We start from the raw sequence: 25,717 nt of genomic DNA on the forward strand, positions 1-25,717 counted from the left end.
CTACAAAAGCGAGACACAAAATGACAAAAGAACAATGAGCAGTCGTAGTATTTTACTTTATGATTGAAAAAATTTGTCATGGCCTAGAAATTATTTTAAATTTATAGTTTTACTAATTTACAATCTGCAGTTAATGTCTTCTCAGGAATTTTTACACTTTGAGGGCCGGATTGGACCCTCTGGAGGGCTGTTTTTGGCCCGTGGGCCTCATGTTTGACACCCCTGATTTAAATGTAAATAAAAAGATATGTGGGAGGAACTTGGGTTTATAAATTCAATCATATCATGCTAGCATAGATTAAATTATCGGGTTCTGGAATATTAAATCGCATTTGAGGCTTTAAATGACAGAACTGCAGCCCGCCTACAGTCTGGTGTTTGGTATGCAAAATGCCCAGACATCTTCAGTGCACAGGAACTGACACATCCAAACCAAACTGACCCAGTACCGCCAAGAAATGCAAATCACTGCTGCCAGCTCATCTGATCCCAAACTGTCACAACTTGCTGCCATTTGGTGCTGTCACAGAACCAAAATTGCACAACACAACAGCTGTACTTCGGCACGACCGACCCGAGAGAAAACTATTTAGGTTCTTCGAGCTTCAATCATTTACATCTAGCCAAACGTGTTTTTTTAAAAAAAAATTTCCGCACATTATAAACAACCGAAATTACTGAAAAAACACCCACAGAGGAGGACAAAATAAGAAAATGAGTTGCTATAGTGATGGGGGTGTAGGGACTGAAATGTAAACACAAGTGTGCCAGCCTTCTGTGAGGGAAATATGAGTGACCTTCCTTTCCACTTGTGTGAGAGGAGAGTGTGTGTATGTGTGTGTGTGTGTGTGTGTGTGTGTGTGTGAGTGAGTGAGTGAGTGAGTGAGTGAGTGAGTGAGTGAGTGAGTGAGTGAGTGAGTGAGTGAGTGAGTGAGTGTGTGAGTGTGTGTGTGTGTGTGTGTGTGTGTGTGTGTGTGTGTGTGTGAGTGAGTGAGTGTGTGTGCGTGTGAGTGTGTGTGTGTGTGTGTAAGTGTGTGTGGGAGGAAAGTAAATAGTTCTCCATGTAACTGTTCTACAGCAGCAGATACCCTCGTGTACAGAGAAGCAGGGAGCTATAAGACGTATTCATCAAAGCTAAAATCCGATCCAGGCCACAGTTGGTTTGGCACAGAAACTGCATCTACAGATCGTTTTGGTTTTTTTTTTCTTTTAAAACAGTCAATGGTACAGCCTCCACCAATTTATTGACACAGCAAAATGTTCTCACGCTTGGTGTAAACTCACTCACAAAATATCGTTAAGAAACGACGCCAATCTGCTCAATAGCTAGCACTGGAGAGACAGTCGACTGACAGAAAATTAACTATTTTCATAATATACTAATTGTTCAGTGACTAATGGTGCTTTTCTACTAGCACTGAGGTTTTCCATTAGGACATAGTACCTGGTACCAGGTACTATTTTAGTTCCAAGAGAGCTGAATCGAGCCGATAATGTGACATCTACAGAGTGCAGGGCACTGATTGGACAGGGAGTGACGAAACAGAGAGCGACTCCTTCAGGAAAACCAAACCCGACATTTAAAAAAAAAAATAAATAAAAAATGGCAACAGCGACGGTGCGCATTGCTCTTCACGGAACTTGGCAAAATTGTTGAATCTGACAAAAAGCCATAGGCCGAGCAGCAGGTATACCATCACCTCGATGTCTTCTATTGTTGTGCTGCATTTGTGTCGCATACAAATGACGTTAAGGGACTTCCAGGCCGCTGTGCTATGACGACTCCACCCCTGATGAGGTGGTACTCAATTGTAATGGGAAATGACTAAACTGAGCCGAGTCGAGCCGAGTAGGTGCTAGTGGAAAAGCGCCTTTACTGGGGGGCTTCAGCTCTTAAAATATCTGCTTCATATCAGCGAGTCCCCTAATTTCCCTGCAGCCACAAGTGAGAAGGAAATCTCTTACCCTTCTGAACTCGTCACAGGGATTGAAAGCCATATTAACATTAAATGAATTTAAAAAAACACAAATAATCACCAATTATCTCTGATAAATTACCATTTATCAGAGCCAGAGTGTAAAACCCGACAGAAACTCCACATTTTCAACTTTCTGATGGTCAACATGTAATTCAGTCGGAAAAATGTAAACAAATCGAGGCTTAAAAAGAGATTTATTCTCCAGGTCTTGTGTGAAATTCGGTAAACAATATTTGTCAAAGAAGACAAAAGTCTGCACTAATGCATACAACTGCTAAGCCATTGCTTCAACCATCATCCACGCGACAAAGATTCAGGGACTATTTATACACAACAAACAAATTTAAAATGTAGATAGTAAATCCTCTATTATATCTAAAGTCCACTTTTTATCTCCAATAATCGCAACACCTGAAGGCACCTGAAAGAATGTGTGAAAGAATGGAACTTCTTCTCGTTTATGGTGTTACAACTCAGTTAGGCAGCACAAACTACACTTTTGAGTTCTCTTGTAATGTTTCCACAGAGGTGCAGAACTTAACATTGGAGTGAAAAATGAGGCCACAGTGGGTAAAAATGTGACAGGGGCAAACCCCCCTCCAAAACAAACAAACAAAAAAAAAAAACACCCAGAGATTGCTTCAGGTTTAAAGGGTTACATGGAGGGGAAAACATTGGCAGATGGCAAACGAAGCGCGTATCTGTCGGAGCAATCCAGGTTTATTGCGTTATTAATTGTTGACAAGATAATGATGTCACATGGGAAAATGACACTTTCAAATTACACCTGCTGGCTGTATATTATGCATTTTATAGCGTTTACCGACCCATTCATCACCTTAACGTTGCATCGTTCCCTGGCATCAAGCATAGCCAGGTTGTGTTTTGTATACATGACACACTCCTGAGTGGACCCAGAGTAATTTAAGCATTTATTGGTTTTTAACAGTTTATCCAAAGACAAACAGAGGCAATAATATTACCTTTGGTTCTGGGCATCTCTACCTATTTTGTGACATTTATGCTGAAAAAAATAAATAACGAATTGAGAAAATATCTGCAGTATTAACAGACAAGAAAAGCACTTAGAGAGCGTAGTACTCCGCCAAGGCTGCTCAGTCATTGTAGCATTTCCAACGGATGAAATCTTGAAAAAAATTTGTGTCAGAAATCACGGCACCATAGAATTTGGCCATGTAATATAGATGTACCCACAAACAACATGACCTTGCATTGAGCACAGGCGCATGTTATGCATGTACACGTTATTTATGGATACTGAATCACGTGACCTAAATATGTAGCTGGCGGCAGGAATTGATGGGACTTGGAAACACTCCCACAATTTAATCAATTGGTCCTTGAATGATTTCCGATGGATAAGTCCTGGTAAGTCTGCAGTGGTGGATTTGTAGTAGGATCAAAATCATGTGATCGTCAGCAGGCAGCTGATGTAGTGTTCACTTGTTGTCATAGTTACAGTGACGGCGTGCCGCTATCTCACAAAGCTACAGAAATCATTAACAAATCTGTGAATCCAGCCTATAAGCCACAGCACTGCCAAAATCTAATCACTCGGTCATTGTGTCATTTCTGACCTTCTCTGAAAATTTCATCCAAATCCGTTAGTCCGTTTTTGTGTAAAGTTGCTAACAGACAGACAGACAGATGGACAAATGTTCGCCGAATGTCACATAACTCACCGTTCCTTGGCAGAGTAATAATAATAACATTAAAAAAGTTGTTAAATTGTTTTTAATCAACCAAAAATGTCAACTGATTTTAGTTCCAGCTCCCCTAATGTGAGCTGCTATTGTGCTGTACACAATCTGAAGACATAATGCTGGGTACTTGGGGAAACTTTGACAGTTATGTATGTTTTCTAATGCTTTAAAGAATAAATTAATAATTCTATAATTGTTCAAAAGAAAAAACAAACACAGGATAATGGATAACTACAGCCCTATTCACATCAACAACACACTTCATTAGACAAACTTTACAAGAGGACATCGTTTAGTGCACACACACTGGCGAGGGAAGTCTTTGTCCACACTACATTTCACCATGTTTGCTGAGGCAAGCCCTTCAGTTCCTTGTCAGTTTGTCCAGACATGCAGCAGAAGGAACATTTTGAGGAAGTACAAAGTACACCGAGTGTGTGGCGTCTGTGTACCGAGACAACGTCTTATCAATGGACTTTCTGTGAATGCTGCTCTCAAGACATTTAAGACTTTTTGAACTTAGACTTACAAGTTCACATGTGGGGTTATTTTCCGCGTAGAGGAACTTTTGGTTTCAGCCAGCGTCAAATTGACAAGAATTGAGAATGAAAATTGCTATACGTTTAAGATTAGATAACAGGTGTTTTATTTGCTCAAGCACTATCAACATTTTTGTCAAACAAATAGTCAGAAATAACAGGAAATTGTGTAGATTCCTGTCAAATAAGGTAACTCAGGCTCATATCCTTTACTATGCATGGATGTTCACGCTGGTATATGGTTTTTATTTTTACTGGTATCACCAACCAGCTGATGTTGACGCCTGTCTCACACAGATGACTATTACTTCCCTTCCCTTAACATTAAAGTCTATAGGGTCTCCTTTTAATCTGTAACTTGATCAAAACAGACGCTGGATTAAATATGTTGCTGAGCCTAAACAGTTAGTCCATCCATCCATCCATTATCTATACACCGCTTAATCCTCATTAGGGTCACGGGCGGGGCTGGAGCCTATCCCAGCTGACTCGGGCGAAGGCAGGGGACACCCTAGACAGGTCGCCAGTCTGTCGCAGGGCTACATATATAGACAAACAATCACTCTCACATTCACACCTACGGGCAATTTAGAATGATCAATTAACCTCAGCATATTTTTGGACTGTGGGAGGAAGCCGGAGTACCCGGAGAGAACCCACGCATGCACAGGGAGAACATGCAAACTCCATGCAGAAAGATCCCGGGAAAGCCGGGACGCGAACCAGGGACCTTCTCGCTGCAAGGCGAAAGTGCTAACCACTACGCCACTGTGCAGCCCTAAACAGTTAGTCATTCAGTCAATCAAGAGAAATCAAGAATCAAGAATTTTGATGACACTGACCAAATTTACTCGGTCCACCGTTTCAAAAATAAATATTTTGTTTGTCTTACAATAAACAAAACTCAATATTTAGGTTTTTGGAATTTTTGTTGGACAAAAAAAGCTATTTCTTAATGTCCACTTTGGACACTGTGGCATGAAATTAATAACCAGTTGCAGCTCAAGAAGCATGAAGACATGCTTTAAAATTGTTTGGAGAAACTGACAGTGCACAATAGATGAAAAGAAACACTTAGACACAAAAGTGGCTGACAGTCATTGCCCTAAAATCTCATAGTAACTGAGTAAATTTACCTACAAAAACTCAGGATCGACCAATTATCGACCTGGCCTAAAATCTTGGCAGATATTCAACATTTTTCTGATCATCATTACCGTTATTTTTATTGGTTGATTAGAAATAAAATAAATTAAATGATGTCACACTCTGACGACATTGTTCGTATTTCTATTGCACACATTCAGCAAGAGAAATCCTTATTAATGAAGTAGCGTAGTTATGAATGACAGGCTCATTGCCACCACATGCTATTATATAACACTTAATGCATGTACGTACATATTCAGTAATAGTAATCCTATTTTACTGAAGAAGTCTAAGCATGAACAACAGGCTTCTTGCTATGATGAACTGTTAAAATTTGAAATCCACTGTATATCTGTGATTTGATTATGAGTAACCGGTATTAGGAGAAGCCTGTTGGTCAATCCCTAATAAGAAATCCAACTTATATATTTATATGTGTGTTTACATTTCTTTAAGTGTCACAGATTTCCCCCCAACAGAACTGCTCTGCTTATCTTAAAGACAGTGGTGATTATAAGAGCTGCACGGTGCATTTTCAAGTGAATTCTTTCTGAGATGCCTTTCCCGTTTCCTCTTCTGTAGTGTGTTTTCTGAGCATGCTCAGATGCTCAGGAAGGAGCACTTTGAGGAGGGTGGAGGGGGGTTAAAGAAAGGAGGAGGGCTCCGTTCCCATGGCGACGGGAATACAAGGCTTTTCTCTGCAGCCGCTGGGTTATGCAATAGGGCTGTAACCATGACGATGCTGGAGGGGTAGGGTTGAAGGAAGAAGGGGAAAAGCTTGCTGTGTTTAAGGGCAGCGAGAGTGCAGATACGAACGTGAGAACAGGAACTAGTCGGACGTCGAAGAGAGGCGAAGGACTTGAAGGCAGAGAAAGAGGCCGACTTCGAGTAACGCTCACAGGCCAAATGTGCAGCAGTGAGGCTACATTCAGAAGTGGAACTGTAGGATTAGAGGCTGTCCGCTACTTACAGCACTGATCTACATTCACTAATCTAAAGTGACAGCAAGTCACAGTGGGCTGTCAGTCACTGATTATTCAGTGTGTTTTAATGACTTTCTGGGGATGGTGTTGACATGAGGGCTGGCTGTTCAGTGTCACACATTGAAATCTTTATTTTCACATCAAATATATGACATGTCATGACGTCCTAATAGGGCTGCAACTAATTATTATTTCCACTGCCTATTAATCTGTCGATTAGTTTCTCAATTAAGCAATTAGTTTTTTGGCCTACAGAATGGTGATAAATGATCAGTGATCTCAATGACCAAGATGATGCCATCAAAGGTCTTTTTTTGTCCACAACTATATTAGCCTATATTTTGTCCAAATATATTCAGTTTACTGTCATTAAAGGAGGAAAGAAACCAGAAAATATTCACATTTAAGAAGCTGGAATCAGATTAACTGGACCTTTTTCCTAAAAAGGATACTCAAACCAGTTTAATCAATTATCAAAATAGCTGGCGATTAACTTACTAGTGGACAACTTATTGATTACTCGAATTGTTGCAGCTCTACATCCTTTTGATAGTACCAAATTACAGGTAAAAATCAATAAAAATTAGAATATTTAGTATGTTGCAGATGATTACATAGGGAGTTTTATGTATTTTTTTGTGTTTTGTAATTTTAAAAATTAAAATCACCTCGCCTGATACTCAGTAGGTCAGTTAATATGCAACAATTTCGATAAATACAACACATCGCAGCTTTGTTAAACTTAGTGTTTATCCAATATGTATTCCTTCCTGTATTGCTATTTAATTTTAAATGTGTCTGTATTTATTGTATATACCACTACTGACAATGAGAGCTGTCCTTCAATGTGTTCTCTGAGGTTTTAAACCAAATAAATGAGCCAATAAACTATAACACTTGATTATTTGACTGATTATTATAAGGTAAAAGTGCACAAACTAGTTCCAACACTTACACTAGAGGATTTAGTGCATTTATGATTTTTAAAATCATCATTAATTAAACGAGTTTAGCACTGTCAGGTAAGACAAAACAAAAATATCTGAAGATGTCACTGGCCTCTGAGAAACAGTTTATTGACCAAATGATTAACTGACAACAAAACTAATCATTTAAAAGTTGCTACCAAAACTCTGTAATTTCAAATTTACACTCAATTGTATAAACTTTAACTTACATTTCCATTATTTCTTCCTCACACTTCCCAATCAATAATCTACTTACATGATTATATTGCTTCCTGGACGCATTTATATAACACCACACCTACTGATTTAAATAATCTGAACTGATTTCTTGTTTCAAACACATATTACACTTTGAATTAGTGTGAACCTGTGTTCTGTTATTCATTTCAGAATCCGTTCAACATTATATTTCAACATCAGTCAAGTGTGATCTGTTTCTGAGAGCTTACACGCATCATTTGCAGTCTCCGAGAAGTTTCAGGCTTCACTATCTCCTACAACAGTTCACACAATATGGCCTCCTTACTTCTGTTTGTTTCACACACGTAACCCAAAATAAACCAATAATGATTTGCACTTTTGGTCAGTTAAGGTTTAGGAACTATCCCAGATTTAGCTTCAACCACTTTTTGGATTTTCAAAAACACACATCCTGTTTTTATGTATACTAACTGCAATAACTAGTGTATCGCGAGGCGGCTGCAAGCTGTTTGTGTTTGCAAGAGATTGTTTTCTGCATGGCTGGATGATCAAATCAGCTCTACGTGATTAACCAGCTCTGTGATGGACTGGAGCCCTGGCATGTTTCCCTGACTTCTGCAAAATGCATGCCTCGACAAGCTTAAGCTCGCCACAGCAAACTAATATGGAGTAAAATCAAACATGGGACTTTTGTGCCGTAGAAATTTTGATTTTATGCGTGAAAAACAGGCAATATTAACACCAGGCAGACTGACTTTACTAGGTAAATTTTGGCTTTTGCAGTTTATTTTTAGTTTGCTGAACATTTACTGTACATATAACTATATATATAACCTAGTTAATTTCACTAAAGATTAAGTTAATAATTACAAATAGCGATGAAAAATGCTTAGCACAGGCCTCTTTGCAACAGAATCTGCAGAATCTTTGAGGAAGTGACTTTAAGGAAGAACATCTCCCCTCCTTGAACATTGCACATGTTGAGGTTTTCACTTATTGATTTGGCTCTTCGCTGTGGTGCATATAGTATTTTGTCACAGGTCAGGGTCCAGGCTTACATTAGCACCTGCTGGAGTGTATTCTTGCCACACCTGTAATAAACACCACCTCTACTGGCATTGTAAAAATATTAATGCACTTTTATGAGATAAATCATTAACCTTTGGGGGGGAAAGAAAGAGCAGAGGTGCCATTTCACACCGCAAATGCCAAATATTTAATGAGTGTTTAGGCCGTCATCTGTTGCGTAACTGATCGAGACCTACAAACGTGAAAAGAGCGAGGTGGACTAACCACTTTGGCTACAAGATTTCCTGTGGAGTAATACACACATACTAGTATTTACACTACAGCTGCAAGTAATGGTTATCTGTTAATCTGCTGTTCATTTTTTTCCAGTATTTGAATAATCCTTCTGTGTGCAAAACGGCAAGATGAACCCAGACTGATCTACTTTAATCATTCAACAGTCCAAAATGCAAAGCTATTCAGGTTATTATCATGTATGACCAACAAAAATGTAACAAAAAAACTCACATTCTGCAAAGCTGAAACCATCAAATGTTTGTTGTTTTTGCGTTGAAAAGTCAAAAATGGTTAATCGATAGCAGCTACGCAGAAGCCAAGTACAGTAGGGACAAACTATTCACTCCTGTGTCACAGCTAATTGCTTATCAAAATTTCTGTTTGTCATTCCTACACTGCCTGACGGATGTGCACTCTATGAAGTCTATTTACCTTGGCAGGCTTTTTAAATAAACAGCTACTGTACGTCCCATCGTCAACATGACAGAAGCCATTTCATTATTCTAATTTCTTCAGACAGCAACTGGATTACGCAACAGGCTTAATAGAAAACTGCACCAAAAGCACTATCAGGCTAAACGCAGATGTGCTCCTGACTTACATTTTAGATACGAGTCTCTTATCATGGCCGCTAGCGTGACATCTGATTAAATCTAGGTAGGTCATTTACCTCAAAAGTAAACTAAACTTGGCTGTCCACTGAAATGCATTCTGACAGTAGCAGAACAAGCATGCAGATCCTCAACTTACATAAAAGCAACAAGACGGTAATGGAAAAATACTTCTGTCTGGCATAAACAATCCTACGTAAGTTGAAATAGCAGCAAAATGTTTGGTCCCTCTGTCTGTTATATTATAATATATGGCATGATTAGATAATTAACAGTGAAGCATCAGTGTGTCAGCAGCATTTTACTGTTGCTGTAAATAAACAAAGGGCTTGCCGGATGGTTGAGAGAAGAAAGAAAGAAAAACAAAGTGCTGATACACAAATCTGTTTTCAGTTTTTGCACTTTTCTGTAAGTAGCTTAGAGGGAGAAAAAAATGTGTGGTGGAGCTGTTAACAGCACTCAGACATCTGAAATGTAAACCAGACTACATGCTGCTTTGTGTAAGAAACCACTGGTTAAATGTTTAACTATGTTTTGTGTTTTAAGAGCCTGTTTTATTATCTATTGTGTAAAATCTTCATCTGCAAAGTAACTGAAGCTGTCAGATAAATGTTGCGGTGTAGAAAACACAATAGAAAGTGGAAACTCTCAAGCACAGCGCCTCAAACTTGCACTAAAGTAAATGCTAGAGAGTTATTTTTCACTACTGTATATGTCTGTTACATCAGAGAGTTCTGCTTTCTTTTAGTGTGAGCCTCTAAGGTAAGAACAGGTCTGCTGACTGAGGCACTGTAGCCCACACAGGCACAAACACTGTAAACGCTGTAATGTAAAGTACAGCAGCCCTCCAACTAAAAAAGCTCTTTTTTTTTTGTATTCCTCTGCCTATAAGCACACCGCAGCTCCCATATGTAACCGCTGTATAACTTCCAGCTCTCAGGTGCAAACCGAACACTTGAACTTCGGTATCTCCGCTTGAGCTCGTTATCAGCAAGGTCACAGATTCCACCGCCGGCCGAGTCCCCGCATTCAGCCCGACCCAGATGCTGTTATTTTGCATAGATAAAAAACTCTGTCAATTAAATGAAGCACTCTCTTGTGTCCCTGAATCAGGATAACCAATTAATACAAGAGCTAAAAGGACAAATATTTCATACGATTAACATAAAACAAAGTAGTGTGCAAATGAAAACTGTATTCCTTCTCCATTAACCGGGGTTCAGCCTGACCGAAGCAAACATTCGGCACCATATCCACATCAAATATTGCCACATCTCCTCCAAATGCATTCTTTTATAACACTAAAGATTCAAGTTTTAGTTTCCCCTATGCACAGATAGAACAATGAGCCAATTTAACAATAGTAAAAGAACAGAAAATGAACCATGTCTTTGTTTAAATCATGAAAAATACACCTAAATCATGAGGATTTGCTGCTTTGATGATAAACTGAATAGTCTCTGGTTTAAAGGCCGCTTGATAAAGAAAAAAAAGACATTTGAAGATGTCACCTTGGGTTTTTAAAAGGGTGTTTTTCACAGTGAAAATAATCTGAAAATCGAAATGAATCATTTGTTGCGGTGCTACATGACAGCTGTTAAATCAAGCAGAAACTGCAAATATTCTGACTGGCTTCTCAGATGTCACGATTTGCTGCTTTCAGTTTTCTGTTTTTTTTAACATATATTATTATAAAAATAAATATTTCTGGGAATCAGGCAGTTGTGAGGACAAAACATGAGACTGGAAGATGTCTGTTTTGGCTTTTTTATTTAATTTCATGTCTTAAAAATTGAATTAATAAGATAAATGGCAGATTCATTTGTACAAAAAAACAATAGTTTGCGGCCATAACGGTTTGTCTAAACCTTACAATCTTGCAGGAAAATCTTGCCTGCTTGCTGACGGTATTTCTTAAACCACACTGGTGATTTGAAACTTATATTATTGAGCTCAAAGGATGATTAACGCCCGAGGTAATTCCAAGACGGGGGTTTTACGGTGCAAGTGGCCTCTCTTATCACTGCTGCATGAAAACAACACAAAACAAGAAAAATATGACACAACATCAGCAGGAAAAGATGAGTCAAATGGCAGGTACTCTTAATATCAGTCATGCCTGCTGAATTTAAGGCGACCACAACCTCTGCATTAAAAAAAAACACAAAAAAAAAATCAGAAGGAGCGATACGATCAAAGCTGTCAGACCACTTCTGCAAAACACAACCGTCATCACGCAACTTCGGCAGAAGGGTTTGTGCTCATTTTAAATCAGTCTCCCTGAGAAATATGCAACAAGTGAAAGGCCAATGCGCAACAGCAGCAGCGCAGCAGCAAAATGCATCTGTCAGAGCCTGACGATGAGCAGAGATCGCAGCATCGGCACAACAAAGCGGCAGTGTGCGTTAATGTTTTACGTGCCTGCTGAGCCAGAAGTCGTCGTGCTCGTCTTGGCAGGCGCGACCGCCCAAATTACACAAATTACATCTCCTTCTGAATTGCACAACAGGATTTCAGAGTGTCAAGGCTCTCATTCTCTCCCTCCCTCTTCCCATTGGCTGTGGAGTGGTGGTACTGATGTCAGAGGCAGAGGGGTTGCCATGGAGATGGGCGCCACGGTGGCATTTCAAGAGGACGGCTCATGGCAGAATGAAGCAGAGCGTCAGCAACGGCGAAGAATCGGGCAGGTCAAGGACTCGAGATCGAGATTAGAAGGAGTCGCAATCACCAGGAGGGAGACGTGGAAGGGAGACTAATTTAATTTGGGGTTGAGGGTGAAATGTTTACCAGACAAAACCTGGATCCAAAGTGAATTTCTTCAGTAAAATGGTCATTTATTGCAAATATATACACTGTATTCTACACAACTTGTTGTTGCTTTAGATAATAAAACGCGTAATTTAATAAAGTTTGCATTATCGGGATTCTATATGTCTTTACTGCCAGAGGGTGCTTTTACTACATTCTACAACAGAGGTTACATAACTTATGAGGTTTTCAGGATATTATAAAAAAGAAAAAAAAGGGCTCAAACAACTGGCGGATTAATTGATTGGACAAGTGCTGTACCTTCTCTATTATGACTTCTCTGGTGTGAATTCACTGCTTTTCCTCGTTTTATATTAGTTAGTTTTCGGATAATCTTTGAGTTTTTAACTGTTTGTCCATAAATTGGGAAAAAATTCTACCTTAATCACAGCCTTAAAATGATGTCCTGAGGAATCTGAGCATGAACCAAAGCCAGACGTAATGTACGCCATTACTGATCTTATAATGCAGACTGGGTATTAGCTATGAAGTGACTGGTCCACATGCTAAACACCTGCTTTATCAGTCTCACATTTCCTGTGTTTACACTGTGTTGTAGGTGCCGCACCAATTTGTGATAGTTAATTTTGTCAAGTCTACTAGATGATTCACAGTTTCAACATATGTATTTTTGTGTCCACATAATCTAAGGACAAAGCCAATTCAAAATTTTTAATATAACTCTAAATATTCCTCCAGTAATTGAGGCATTTGTTAAAGACTGAGAAAAGAAAAGCTTCTCTATCAAAACTAGAATCCTTTAACACAAAAATCAATGACAAAAAAGCAGTGTTTCCTGATATAAAATGCCAACAATTCTGTCGTTTCCTTCCACCTGTGTTTTCATTTGAATGACACTGGACAGTGAGGCTGTTAATATTTCAGTGGTGGAGCGTGAGATGTACATGGCTCTTATTTTACTGCTGCTTCCAGTTCAGAGTTTACACAGAATGGTGGGTTTGGTCAAGGTTAGATTTTGCAAAACCGAACCATTTCCATGTCACTTAAGCAATACGATGAAGCTCCATAGCTCCTATTTCCGTGCCGTCAGCTTCTGCAGCCATTACTCCAGTGCATTTTCAGTGGCAAAGCTCACATTTATGAGCATCTACAAGGAAATTATTGTCATGACTTTAGGGAACTACTGCTGACTGCTAACGTTGGTGATTTTTGAGAGGAAGCAGAAATATCAACTTCATAATTTATGCATTATTTTACGGCGCAAAAACAACAATCTGTATCGGCCCTACAGTACAGTATACAGATGTTCAATATGGCAAAAAGACACCACTGGTGTTGGACTGGTGCTATATACCTGTGTAAGTTATATCAGAATTGGCTGCACAGATCCGGTTTCTCTCCCACTACCAGACCAGCCAATAAAAATCTACGAAAAACAACAAAAAAAAATGTTTCCAGATGGAGGCATTGAGATCACTTCCCTTCTGTTTCATTTCTCCCAATCTGACATGGACAAAAAGCAGGAATCTGACCAACCACCAGCCATCTTTTTAGATGTAAAACTTTTTTTATAAACACGAGGCACTTCAGCAGCATTCCCCCATCATCTAACTGTTCACGTGGGCGGGCTGAAAAGGCAGAGTATGCCACGGCAGCTTCTGAATATCATCACACGGGGTGATACAGTATCTTGTGATTGTGTAAGCGTGCACGAACTCAGGCTTCAGTTAAGAGGCTCGGTGCAACGCCAATCTGTGGAGCGTCAGCCACTGGAAAGCCCTGACATGAGCAGCCTTACCCTCGACAAGAGGCTGTTGAAAACAAAAATAGGCCTACTCAGAAAATGACACAGATGCATCCTCCAAATTTTGCAAAAAAGCATACCCAGCATCAACACAGAGGACACCATATCATGTTTCAGCTTTTCAGAAAGACAAATAAAAGGCAGACTTTATGAGAAATTACACTCAAAACCGAAAGCTTGTTGATCAGCGGCTAACCAGAAAGCACGGCGGGACTGTGGTTCCATAAATACACTCTTTGTAGCTAGTGACAAAATAAACTGTTGTGGATGGCCGCAAAGGAAAGCTACACTTGTGATAATTACCTCGTTAAAACGTGATTGCTGTTGGATCACTTTTGGAAAGACTGCTCAGACAAAACAGCGTCAGAACACATCAGAGCTGAATATTACTGCGATCAAATAACGCTGATAATATAGCTCCAGTTCCGAACAAAGTGCGGCCCATCCTGAGTCTCTGCAAGGCATAAATCTCCATATTAACCACATTTTTTCAGCAATGAAACCCAAGATTGTACGTCTGCAGCCACCAAGTTTTGCATCTTTGACTCACTGTTCCTGCATAATGCTTTGTGTCATCAAGCAAGTTATACAAATACTTTGGGACTGCACACACAGCTGCTGCCATGGCAACCATATCCAGCATCTCGGCTTACAGCTTTAATCGGAATTTGTTAGTTTGATAAAGCTGTTTGTGTCCTCTTGCAAAGCAATTTCAGCTAGCACGGGTGTAAATATTTTACGTTAAGTGTCTTTAGTAGCGTATATCCACAACATCTCTTTGGATCCTGCAAAATTTTGGAACCTATGGACAGCTGGCAGATAAACAAATGTTGATATTTAAATTAATATTAACATTCGAATCAATATTGAGGATTATCTATGATTATTATTTTCTTATTACATTTTCATATTTAGAAAAACAAAGCACTGTTTTTTAATTTCCTGTTCTGCTACATTCCTGGCAATGCACAAATTTATGCAGCAAAATAATCCTAAAGTGAATTCAGTGCATCCAGTAGGAGCAAAATAAAAATAAAATGGTACCCAAGTCACTTCATTTGCTGAATATCTGCTAATCGATAGACACTACAAGAAATTATGTTGCATAAACACCTCTCATGCAGGCTAACCAGCTGTGTGCAGAGAAGCCTCTAGTCTCCATTCAGTTAACACAGAACAGCAACTCAGATAACTATACAACCAATAATGACTTTGAAAAGAGTGAAATATAGTGTTCTTATGACAGATTTACTCCAGGTAAAATGGGTTGTTTTCTATGAGTGAAGCATTATCAGTGTGAATATCGCAGTCAGTTGTGTTCATTTTGTTGTAGGGAGCCAAAATCATGAGCATTATTACATTTTTATGTCATTACGTTTCCAGTCTCTTAATTGGAAAATAAATCAGCTAATGAACATTTACTTTTATGCACAGGATACATTTACAAGTTCTATGACCAAAAAAAATTACTTTCTAACATAACATGCAGATCTATAGAGATGTGTATGCGCATCTCCACAGAAACATAATTCTACTATATCTATATATTTTATCACTTTCATATCACTTTGTCTTACTATGCATTTGTGACCTTTACTTATTTTGCTAAAAACCCTCTATGTGTGAAACATGTGCTCATGGAGAAAATGTATATAACAAAATATGAGAGAGCAGCCAGCTTTTCCTGACTCACAGTGCTTTGCTGAATGCAGCCCAAGGGAAGCAGTTCACAATACGGCAACACTGGTATATATAGCAGCGCAGCCTCACAAAGAACAACTTACCGAGGGTTTTTTTTTTTTTTTTAAAGTATTTCTGATGCAAAACCGAGGGATGCCTGTGAAGTACACTCTGCACCACTTTCTCTGGCTGCTGCACATCAAAGCCACATGACCAACTGACTGAAAAACCACAGGTCTCGAAAAGAACGCAGCAAGACGAGTGCAAGGAGGCCGGGGCTGACACATCACTCACTCCAACTGCCTTGGAGCACGATAAAAATACAGAAACAGCACAACAGCTGAGCTTTCACACCAACAAGATCTCAGCAAAACTCAAAAAAAAAAAAAAACCCACTGGACTGTTTTACAGTTTTTACTGATGATATAAGATGACACTGAAGATGAGAAGAACTGCTTTAAAACAATCTGAATCTCAAAGAAAATAAATCATTTCTCTTTCAAATGATACACTAAAACACACTATGTAAGCTTGTAAAAGAAGAGAGATGCAGGTTTATAGCCTGTCAATTTGCCAGCTTAAAGGTTTTGGCATCACTCCGAGTCAAAACAAATGCAACTCCCGTCTCTGTAGTCAAGCATAATGGATGTGTGATAAATCAATTAATTGTCTGCTACTTTGATAATAGATTTGAGCAGTTTTTTGAGGAAAAAAACTGCCTAAATTCTGATTCCAGCTCCTTAAATATGAGTATTTTCTGTTTTCTTTTCTCCCCTATGACAGTAATCACAACATCTTTGTGTTGTGGACAAAACAAGACAACTAAACCATTTATTAAAATCATTTTCTAAATTTTACATACCATAAATGGATACATTTTTTTGGAGAAAATTGCCTAATTTCTCAGATTCCAGCTTCCTAAATGTGTATATTTTTTGGTTTCTTTATGCCTCTATGATTGAATATCTTTATGTTGGGGACAAAGTCATGTTGGGTTATGAAAACAATCTACATTTCTCACCACGTTATGACAATTTATAGACCAAACACCTATTAAACTAATTAAGAAAATACTCTGATTAACTGATAATGAAAGTCTTTACATGTAGCACTGCCTTCTGTACCCCTTGCTGTATTTTTTGATGTCTTCAAATAAACTATTTCTTAACTAAAGATTCAAACCTAATCACTGTTTTCTAAGACACATATTTAAAAACACATTGCCTCATGTTTTTGTAGTGACCTGATGCATCCCACAAATGGATTAAAACATTCCAGAGCTGAACTGGTCACAACATGCTTTGTGTAAAAAAAAAAAAAAAAAAACCTTAAAATGAGTAGTATTCCAATCTAACTGATCTAATCTTCAATGCTACTGCTACTGGCTCCAGGCTGCACCAACTAACCATCATTTTGCCAACACTGAGATGAAAAGCCAAAAAAAAAAATCATCTCATCTTGGAGCAAAAAGTGAAATATTAGCTTTATCTGTGGTTTTAAGAAAACAGTTGCGTTACTGGAAGCAGCATCAGAAGGAGAAAACAAAGCTGGCAGGAACACTGGTGATTAGGCAGAGCGAAGAGATAACCTGAAGCTGACAGAAACTGAAACTCAACTCAGGGAAAGTTCAAGAAAAACAGCGTCACAGCGTCGCCCACGCAGCTTGACTGGCAGGTGATCTCTAAAAGGTGAAGTGCAGGAAGGCCACAGAAAAGAGACCCACATCTAGAAGCAAAAACTCCCAAGAGAAACCACTTCTAATGCGTCGACTTTAACTGCTGGCTAAGAGAACAACATGCTCAGCGTGTTGTTTTCAGGTGGTGTTAGAGGACACTCGGTCTAATTCTGCTTATGTTAGCATGTTTAGTTAAAACTTAAACAGCTGTGTTCATTCCTGAGGTGTCCGCTAAAATCGAGCTTCATGGGTGGCCAGTCTGGACTATTTTCCCAAGGAGGGCTCAGTGCAGAGTAATTTTGATCAAACATGCGGTAAAACCAAACTAAGCAGTGGTAACCAAGGGGAAAACAAACAGGACTTGGCACAAATGTTCCTTCATAATCGTGTAACTAACACTCATTTCCATTATTGATTAATATCTCATATAGGCTCTTGAAAAAATGTCACAAATTGGTGAAAAGTGCCCATAACAATTTCCCACAACATCTTCAAATGCTTCTTGGAGGGGCAGACACACAGTGTAAACTCTGAAGAAGAGAACCATGATGATGGAACAAATAAAAGTTGGGCAGCTTTGATTAGTAGTTTCAGCTCTAGTTTGCTAATTTGTCTGCTTATGTTGGGGAGCAGTGACATAACTCATTGTATTTCCATTGTTGAAAATCAATCAATTAGTTGTTTGGTCTATAAAATGTCAGAAATTGGTGAAAAGTGTCCAAAACAATTTTCCACAACATCTTCAAATGTTTCTTTGGATGGTAGACAAACAGTATGAACACCAAGCTTAAAAAGAAGCAAATATCCATAATGATGGAACAAATAAAAGTTGGGCAGCTTTGATCAGTAGCTTCAGCTCTAGTTTGCTAATTTGTCTGCTTACGTTGGGTAGCACTGACACAGCTCATAGATATTTCCATTGCTGATGAATTAATCAATTAGTGGTTTGGTCTTTAAAATGTTAGATAATTATGAAAAATTTCAATCAAGCCCAAAATGATGTCCTCAAATGTCTTGTTTTGTCCAAAACCCAAAGATATTCAGTTCATAAAGGAGCAAAGGGCTTTGTAAACAATCAATTTTAAGCTGCTGGAATAAGAGAATTTGGATTTTATTTCTTGAAAGATTACTAAAAACTGATTGAGTATCATAGCTGTTGATAAATACTGCAATAGTTGACAAGTAAGAGATTAACTGGTGCAGTTTTAGTGGGTAAAACACAGACATCATTGTAAAAATGCCACTGTTAGCTAAATAGCTCATTTTCACCAATCATATCCCCAGTTGCAAAAGATATAAACGCATTCATATAATAGATTAATGGAAATAAAATACTATTATTGCAGCACACAGTAACACATTTCATATTCATATCATCTATTTCCACAGGCTAACATCCAAAAAAAAACTAAAATATGGCTAGGGTCAGACTACTATTTGAGAATCTAAAGACAGGAAATAATTATTTTTAATAGGTAATTAAATGGTTTAAATGATTACTCAAATGTCAAAATGGGATCTAATAATGCTAAAATAATTGCTTTAGCATTAATCTCATCACATTTGAGAAACAGTTTCTTATTTGAACTGCAGTTATGTAACCCAGCTAGCAGCTAGCTGTGCCTTCACAGCTTTCAACACTTGAAGTTTTGTTGTAGTCCGACATACAACTCTTTCCAGCTGAACACCCTTTAACAGTGAACTGTACTTCATCTGGTCTGCTTTGCCCTGAGATGCAGCATGTACGAGTCACTTTTTTGCTGGGGGTGAGGACGATAAAAGCAACAACTGTGTGGTTTCAGTGGGTTTTCCAGTTTGAACACAAAAACATGCTAAACTGCCTGCTGTGTCTCAACACTGCAGGCTGACTGTGTGTTCTCAAAAAACCCAACTCCTCTCACCACAGAAAGCAAAAGAACTACTCTGCTGCTGTTTGACACAAGGACAATATACTGTATTATGTAATACAGTACAGTGTGCACATTTAGGGTCAACTACACTACCAGCAGCTTAAGAAACAAAAAAACTTAGTGTTTTTGCAAGAGGACAGTCAAATGAAACCAACATTGTTATATTTGAGGTCAAGAGTATATGCTAAAAGGATAACAAACATGTAGTGAAAAGGGATTTAAAAAATGCATATACTACAAATAAAACAGCACAAGAATTGAGTTATGATCCTTTTATGCTCTACTACAACACTGACAGAATATTATTGCTACTTTTCCATAAATTCCTTTATACACACTGCACATAATAGGCCAAGGAAAACCCCCTTGAGATACTCCCACAATACATTTTCAGACGTATTATGCAAATGTCACTGACAAAACCTAAACATAGTGTACTGCTACCAGGAATGAGAAGACATGGAAATATTATACCGATGATATAATGAAGAAAAACTAACATGTAGCACTGTTAGATCAGGATAAAACCTGCACAATTAACTGTAAACTGCAGTTCGGGAGATAAAAAGACACAATAAAGATGAATAAATTACTATCAATTTCAAGTGGAGAACTGCACACACCCATGCTGTGAAAAATTAGCTCATTTTCTATGAAACATATCTGAATAAAAATGATGTATAATCCTGTTCACACTGAGAAAAGCTAAAAGTAACTTCTTTCAGGTGAAGTATAATGACTTCTAGCTATGATTTATGCTGTATTCCCTGCTAACAGAGGCGTTTTTGGTCGCTTGCTAGCTAACACATGACATGCATTTAGTTGCTTTTTGTGACATAATTTGAGTTATGATGCTGTACCACAACACTGATAGAATATTATTGCTTCCAGAGTGGCTCTTTCATATAAATTTCTTCATATACCGCATTTAAAAACCTCTCGAGATACTCCCACAATACATTAATAGACATATTATGCAAATATCACTACCAAACTCTGCTGCTACAGTGAATGGAAACATGAAAATTTATGGAGAAGGAAAAACAATGGCATGCTGTTGTGTAACTTTACGATAAAACCTACACATTTAATGGTGAGCTACAGTTAAGGAAATGGAAAAAACACTATAAAGTTGATTAAATTGGTGTAAAGTTACGGTGAAGGACTGCACACACCCATGTCATAAGGGTATTACAGAAAAACAATCAGATTTGGTCATTTTTTGTGGTGACGTATAGTGACTTCTAACTATGATTCGTGGTACTTTCACTGACAACAGAAGCTGCTCTCATTTAACCAACATTAATTGGACACTTTTACTTGATGGCTAAAACATGACAAGGACTTAGTTATTGTTTGTAACATGAATTGAGTTTTTGCTGATAGAAAAGCACTGCTTCCAGAGTACCTTTTACTATAAATTCCTTCCTATACACTGTGTATAATCAGCCAAGGATGCATGTTTCAGACGTATTATTGTAAAATTACAACAAAACCTAAACACACTGTACAGCTACCACAAATGAGAAGACATGAAATTTTTATGGTAATGATTAGAGTAAAGAAAACAAACATCCAGCACGGTTAGAATTCAATATGCAACTACAGTTTTAGAGATGACAAAATACACTATAAAGTTGATTTAATTGCTGGAAATTTGAAGTGGAGGAATGGTCACACCCTTGTCATTAAATTATTACTAAAAATTTATCTGATTTGGTCATGTTAATGGCTCTATGTGACATATCTGAATTTTTAAAAAAATCTGATATTTTGAACATAATCCTGCTCATCATTGATAGAAGCCAATAGTAGCTACACAAAATAGACTTTGAGAATATGTAAAAGCATTTAAAAGGTAAGTGATAGTATGGGAGATGAAAAAAGACAGTATGAATTTAATTAAATTGCTGTGAATTAGTGCCTATCTTTGTCGAGGATTTTATACTCCCATGTTGAGAAGGTATTACTAAAAATTGTTCACAAATGGCCATTTTAATGGCTCTATGTAACATAAAATTTTAAAAAATCTGATATTTTGAGCATAATCATATTCATCATTGATAGATAGAATCTACTGGTAGCTTCACAAAATCGACTTAAAAATTAAGTACAACCACTCATAGCATTTAAACAGATCACATTTGGTCATTTTTATGGCTCTATGTAACATATTTAAATTAAAAAAAATCTGATATTTGAGGCATAATCCTGCTCATCATTGATAGAAGCTAATAGAAGCTACACAAAATAGACTGAGATTAAGTACAACCAACTGGTATAACATTTAAAGGTAAATTATATTTGGGGAGATGAAAAAAGACAGTATAAATTTTATGAAATTGCTGTAAATTAGTACTTATTTTGAAGTGGAGGGTTGTACACAACCTTGTCGTAAAGGTTTTATTGAAAACAGATCAGATTTGGTCATTTTAATGGCTCCATGTAACATATTTGAATGTTAAAAATCTGATATTTTAGGTATAATCCTGTTTATTACTAACAGCAGCTAAAAGCAGCTCCACAAAATAGACTTCCAGGTGAATAACAGTGAGTACTAACCGTGATTTGAGCTATTTTCACGGCTGACGGACGCTTTTTCCCCCATTTAACTGCCATCGGATGGACACTGTTGCTTGCTAGCTGAAACATGACTTTAGTTTGTAACGGAAAAGATGGGAGTTAGCTTAACTCGGGCTAAAAAAAAAGCCCAAAAGCTCTAAACAAGGTGTAAAACGCCGGGCAGTGAAGAGAAACTGGGGTTAAAACTCACCACACCATCCCGTAGGCGCCCTCCCCGATGTAGGAGAGGTTGCTGTACCGGGGGCCGACGTCGAAGGCCTGCCCGCGGACCAGCTCGGTTCCCGGCCCGGGGCTGGGGCCGCAGCCAGCAGGGGCAGACACCGCAGCTGTCGCCATTACGAGGACTATTTTTTTCTTCTTTTTTTCTCTTTTTGTGTTTTTTTTTTTTTTTTTTTTTAAAGCAAGGCTATAAAATTGAAAAAGAAAAATAGCGACTTGAGTTAGAAAAGAAATATGCGTGTGTGTTTATATCCGTCGGAGCGGTGGCTGCAACAGGGTTCGGGGCGGTGCGGAGGCCTTCGGTACGTGCGGAGTGTTTTTCTGTCCGTTACCGTGCGCTCGGAGCGACCACACCGCTGCTGTGCTGTCGCAGGCAGGCAGAGCCACGGACAGGCTGCTGCTGCAGGAAATAACGGAGGCGGTCATGTGATGCCGTGTTTTCCTTTTTTCTTTCCGTCTCTCTCTCTCTCTCTCTCTCTCTCTCTCTCTCTCTCTCTCTCTCTCTTTCTCTCTCTTTTTGTGGCTGAACAGTGACATGGAAGAAATTTTAAACTATTATTTTAGAATTTGAGAGAGAAAAATAAACTAAAAAAATCTAAATTAGATAGATAGATAGATAGATAGATAGATAGATAGATAGATAGATAGATAGATAGATAGATAGATAGATAGATAGATAGATAGATAGATAGATAGATAATGTTTTAAAATCATTGTCAATGTAATTTAGCATCTTTGACCAAACAAATCCAGACTCTTTGTCAGTGACAATAAATAGATAGACAGACAGATAGACAGATAGATAGATAGATAGATAGATAGATAGATAGATAGATAGATAGATAGATAGATAGATAGATAGATAGAGTGCCTGAAAAGTAGAATTTCCAAAAAAGATTGTTTAATGTCCAAGTGACAACAGATTTCCGCATTATAATGTCAACTAACTAAAATTATTAAATGAAAAACAAGTGATTTCATAAGTATTTATCTAATTCCACATAGGTGTAGCCAGTTGGTAGTGATAGATGGTCAATTTGATTTGACTCTTTCATGTCAAAGAGAAAACAGATTTCTACAAAGTAGTCAAGTAATTAAGAATATAGAATGCAAAAAAAAGACTCATCTAATTCAAAATAAGTGTAGCTAATTGGTGGTATAAGATAGATAGTGTGTAATAATAGTCACACTTTTAAAATCAACCATGGTCAGTTTAATTTGGCATTTTTGACAGTAATTTACAAAAATACTATTTCATGTCCAAGTGACAACAGATTTCTACAAAGTAATGTGAACTAATTAAAATTATTAAATGCAAAACATATGATTTCATAAGTATTTACCCACCAAAATGACGCACCTAATTCATGGCATACGATTGATACCCAGCTAGCTAGATTGATAGCTAGATAGACAGATAGATAGGTCGATCAGCCACAACATTGTGACTACTGACAGGTGAAGTGACGTCAATCATCTTGTTATAATGCAATGCTCTGCTGTGAAATTTTGTGTCCTGACATTCATGTGGATGTTTGACATGGACCACACCATAACCTCAACCAATTTATTCATAAATATAATTTTTTAAATTAATATTCCATAATCCCTATCCCTTCCACTTCCCTAACCTCAACTAATTTATTCATAAATATACATTTTTTAATATTTCATAATCCCTATCCCTTCCACTTCCCTAACCTGAACCAATTTATTCATAAATATAATTTTTTTTCCAATCAACTATGAAATTACAATAAATCCCTCAGGATTAATAAAAACAAAACAATCAAGACAAAGACTTGTGCCATCTTTTAGCATTTCTAATTTGATATGTGCTACTGTCCCCCAACCTAACCCTAACCCTACTCTAACCCTAACCCCTAACCCTAACCTCATCCTACCCTAACTTTAACCTCAACTAGTGGAGCTAACCCTAGCCTTAATGCTAACCCTAGCCTTGGTTCAAACCCTATCGCTGTGCATTTATCTGAAACTTAGCTCTACTCTTGTACTCTAGTCCTGATCCTTATGGACCAGATATACGGCAACCTGCATACACATGGAATCAACTGAGAATGATGACACCATCCTGGACATGCAAGAGGATTCCACCTCAACAGGGCTAAGAAGATAAAAGAACTCCTTCTCTATATATACCTTCCCTCTTTTCTTTGCTCTCTCCTCACTCCTCCCTTCCCTCATGAGGGTGAGGGAAAGGGAAGGGGAGGCAGAGTAACGGAACTGGTATGTTTGGGGGCTGGGCTCGAGCGCTGGGTCAGGCACTTGCTCAACCTTGTCTCTGTCTCCCCATCCATTTCTTCTTTGTCCTCTGTCTCTGTCTATTGACCCCAGAAGGAAATGTCGGACAGGAGGTTAGCAACAGACGGGCGACGGCCAGTGCACCCCTTTGACTTCCAACTCCAAGCTAGCTTAAGATGGGGGGAGTCATCAAGATAGTATTGTTCTCATCCTGACACCAACCCTAATAACCCTAACCCTAACTCTAACTCTTGGACCCTTCCCCTTTGGGGAACTCTCACCTCACCTAACCATTAACCCTAACCCTAATGCTAGCCCTAATCCTAACCCTAGCCCTAGCCCTAACCCTAACATAGGGGAAACTAAGAATCCCCTAGTGGACAGACTGAGACATCTGTACCATGTAAGGAAAATGGACAGAACCACATTATACTTAAACCTAAAGTAACATGCCATGGACTCCATTTTAATCTTTGGTCTAGAACAGAACCTGCAATGGACAAAACAACAAAGAACAGAAAGGAAATGGATCACCAAACTCAATACTTACCATCCCTTTGGTCTGAATGAAAGGCTGGATTAAATACAGGCCTCTGTCTCCATCTCCTGGTCTGAAAAATGAATTGCAGGGACAAAGTATAGGAAGCTACAAATAAACAGATGGACATAAAAAGAGGTTAATTCAGAATGGTACCACTTAAGCGACATATTTGGATATATTATTTTATTTTTTTTACCTTTCTAACTTTCAGTGTACATATATTTTAATCTAAGTTTGCAGTGTTTTTAATATTTTATTCTTGGAAGTACTTGTTCACCTTTTTTCTAGCATGGGTTTTAAAACTGCATGACAATTAATTTTTTAAAATATATATACTTAAGCACTTATCTTTCAATATAATGCACTTACAAATGTTGTATTTATTTATTTACTTATGTACTTATGTATTTATTTATGAATCCACTATATTGAGTTTAAAAGTTGGTACATGGCTGAAACCTCTGAAATATGTTTTAATCTGACACTAAATGTCCAACTGTCCATGTTTACAGCCTCGTTTACCTTTTTGTATAAGCTCATTTCCTGCTTGGTTCCATCTCAGTGCTCTCACCATCTTCATCTGAAGCCTGAGCAGACAGGTGACACACAAACTTAGAAACAGGCTGGTGAAGAAAGTCTGATCTAGCATTTCAAGAGACTGAAGGTTTTGAGAAGGAGAACGTGAAGACCAACATGAGGATGGTGAAGTAAACATTTTTTAAGGAAATTTTATTACCAGATTCACAAATCTGTGAAAGACAGTATGATGTGAGTCTCTGTCAGCTTGTTATTGAGTTTTGGAAAGTCCCAACCTG

The 25,717-nt window shown here is 38.1% G+C and overlaps 1 protein-coding gene across 1 annotated transcript in view; it reads right to left on the bottom strand.

The window, feature by feature from the left end:
- The window catches only part of mapk1 (mitogen-activated protein kinase 1), a 47,959-nt gene extending 25,462 nt beyond the window's left edge, over positions 1-22,497 (bottom strand). Inside the window, exon 1 of the mRNA XM_023285014.3 lies at positions 22,071-22,497. Within this exon, the coding sequence (XP_023140782.1) occupies positions 22,071-22,216 (146 nt within the window). The 5' untranslated portion in view covers positions 22,217-22,497. The remainder of the gene's footprint in view (positions 1-22,070) is intronic.
- Positions 22,498-25,717: the final 3,220 nt, after the last annotated feature.

The sequence above is a fragment of the Amphiprion ocellaris genome, chromosome 6 (genome assembly GCF_022539595.1).
Source record: "Amphiprion ocellaris isolate individual 3 ecotype Okinawa chromosome 6, ASM2253959v1, whole genome shotgun sequence".
Taxonomy (NCBI): Eukaryota; Metazoa; Chordata; class Actinopteri; family Pomacentridae; genus Amphiprion; species Amphiprion ocellaris.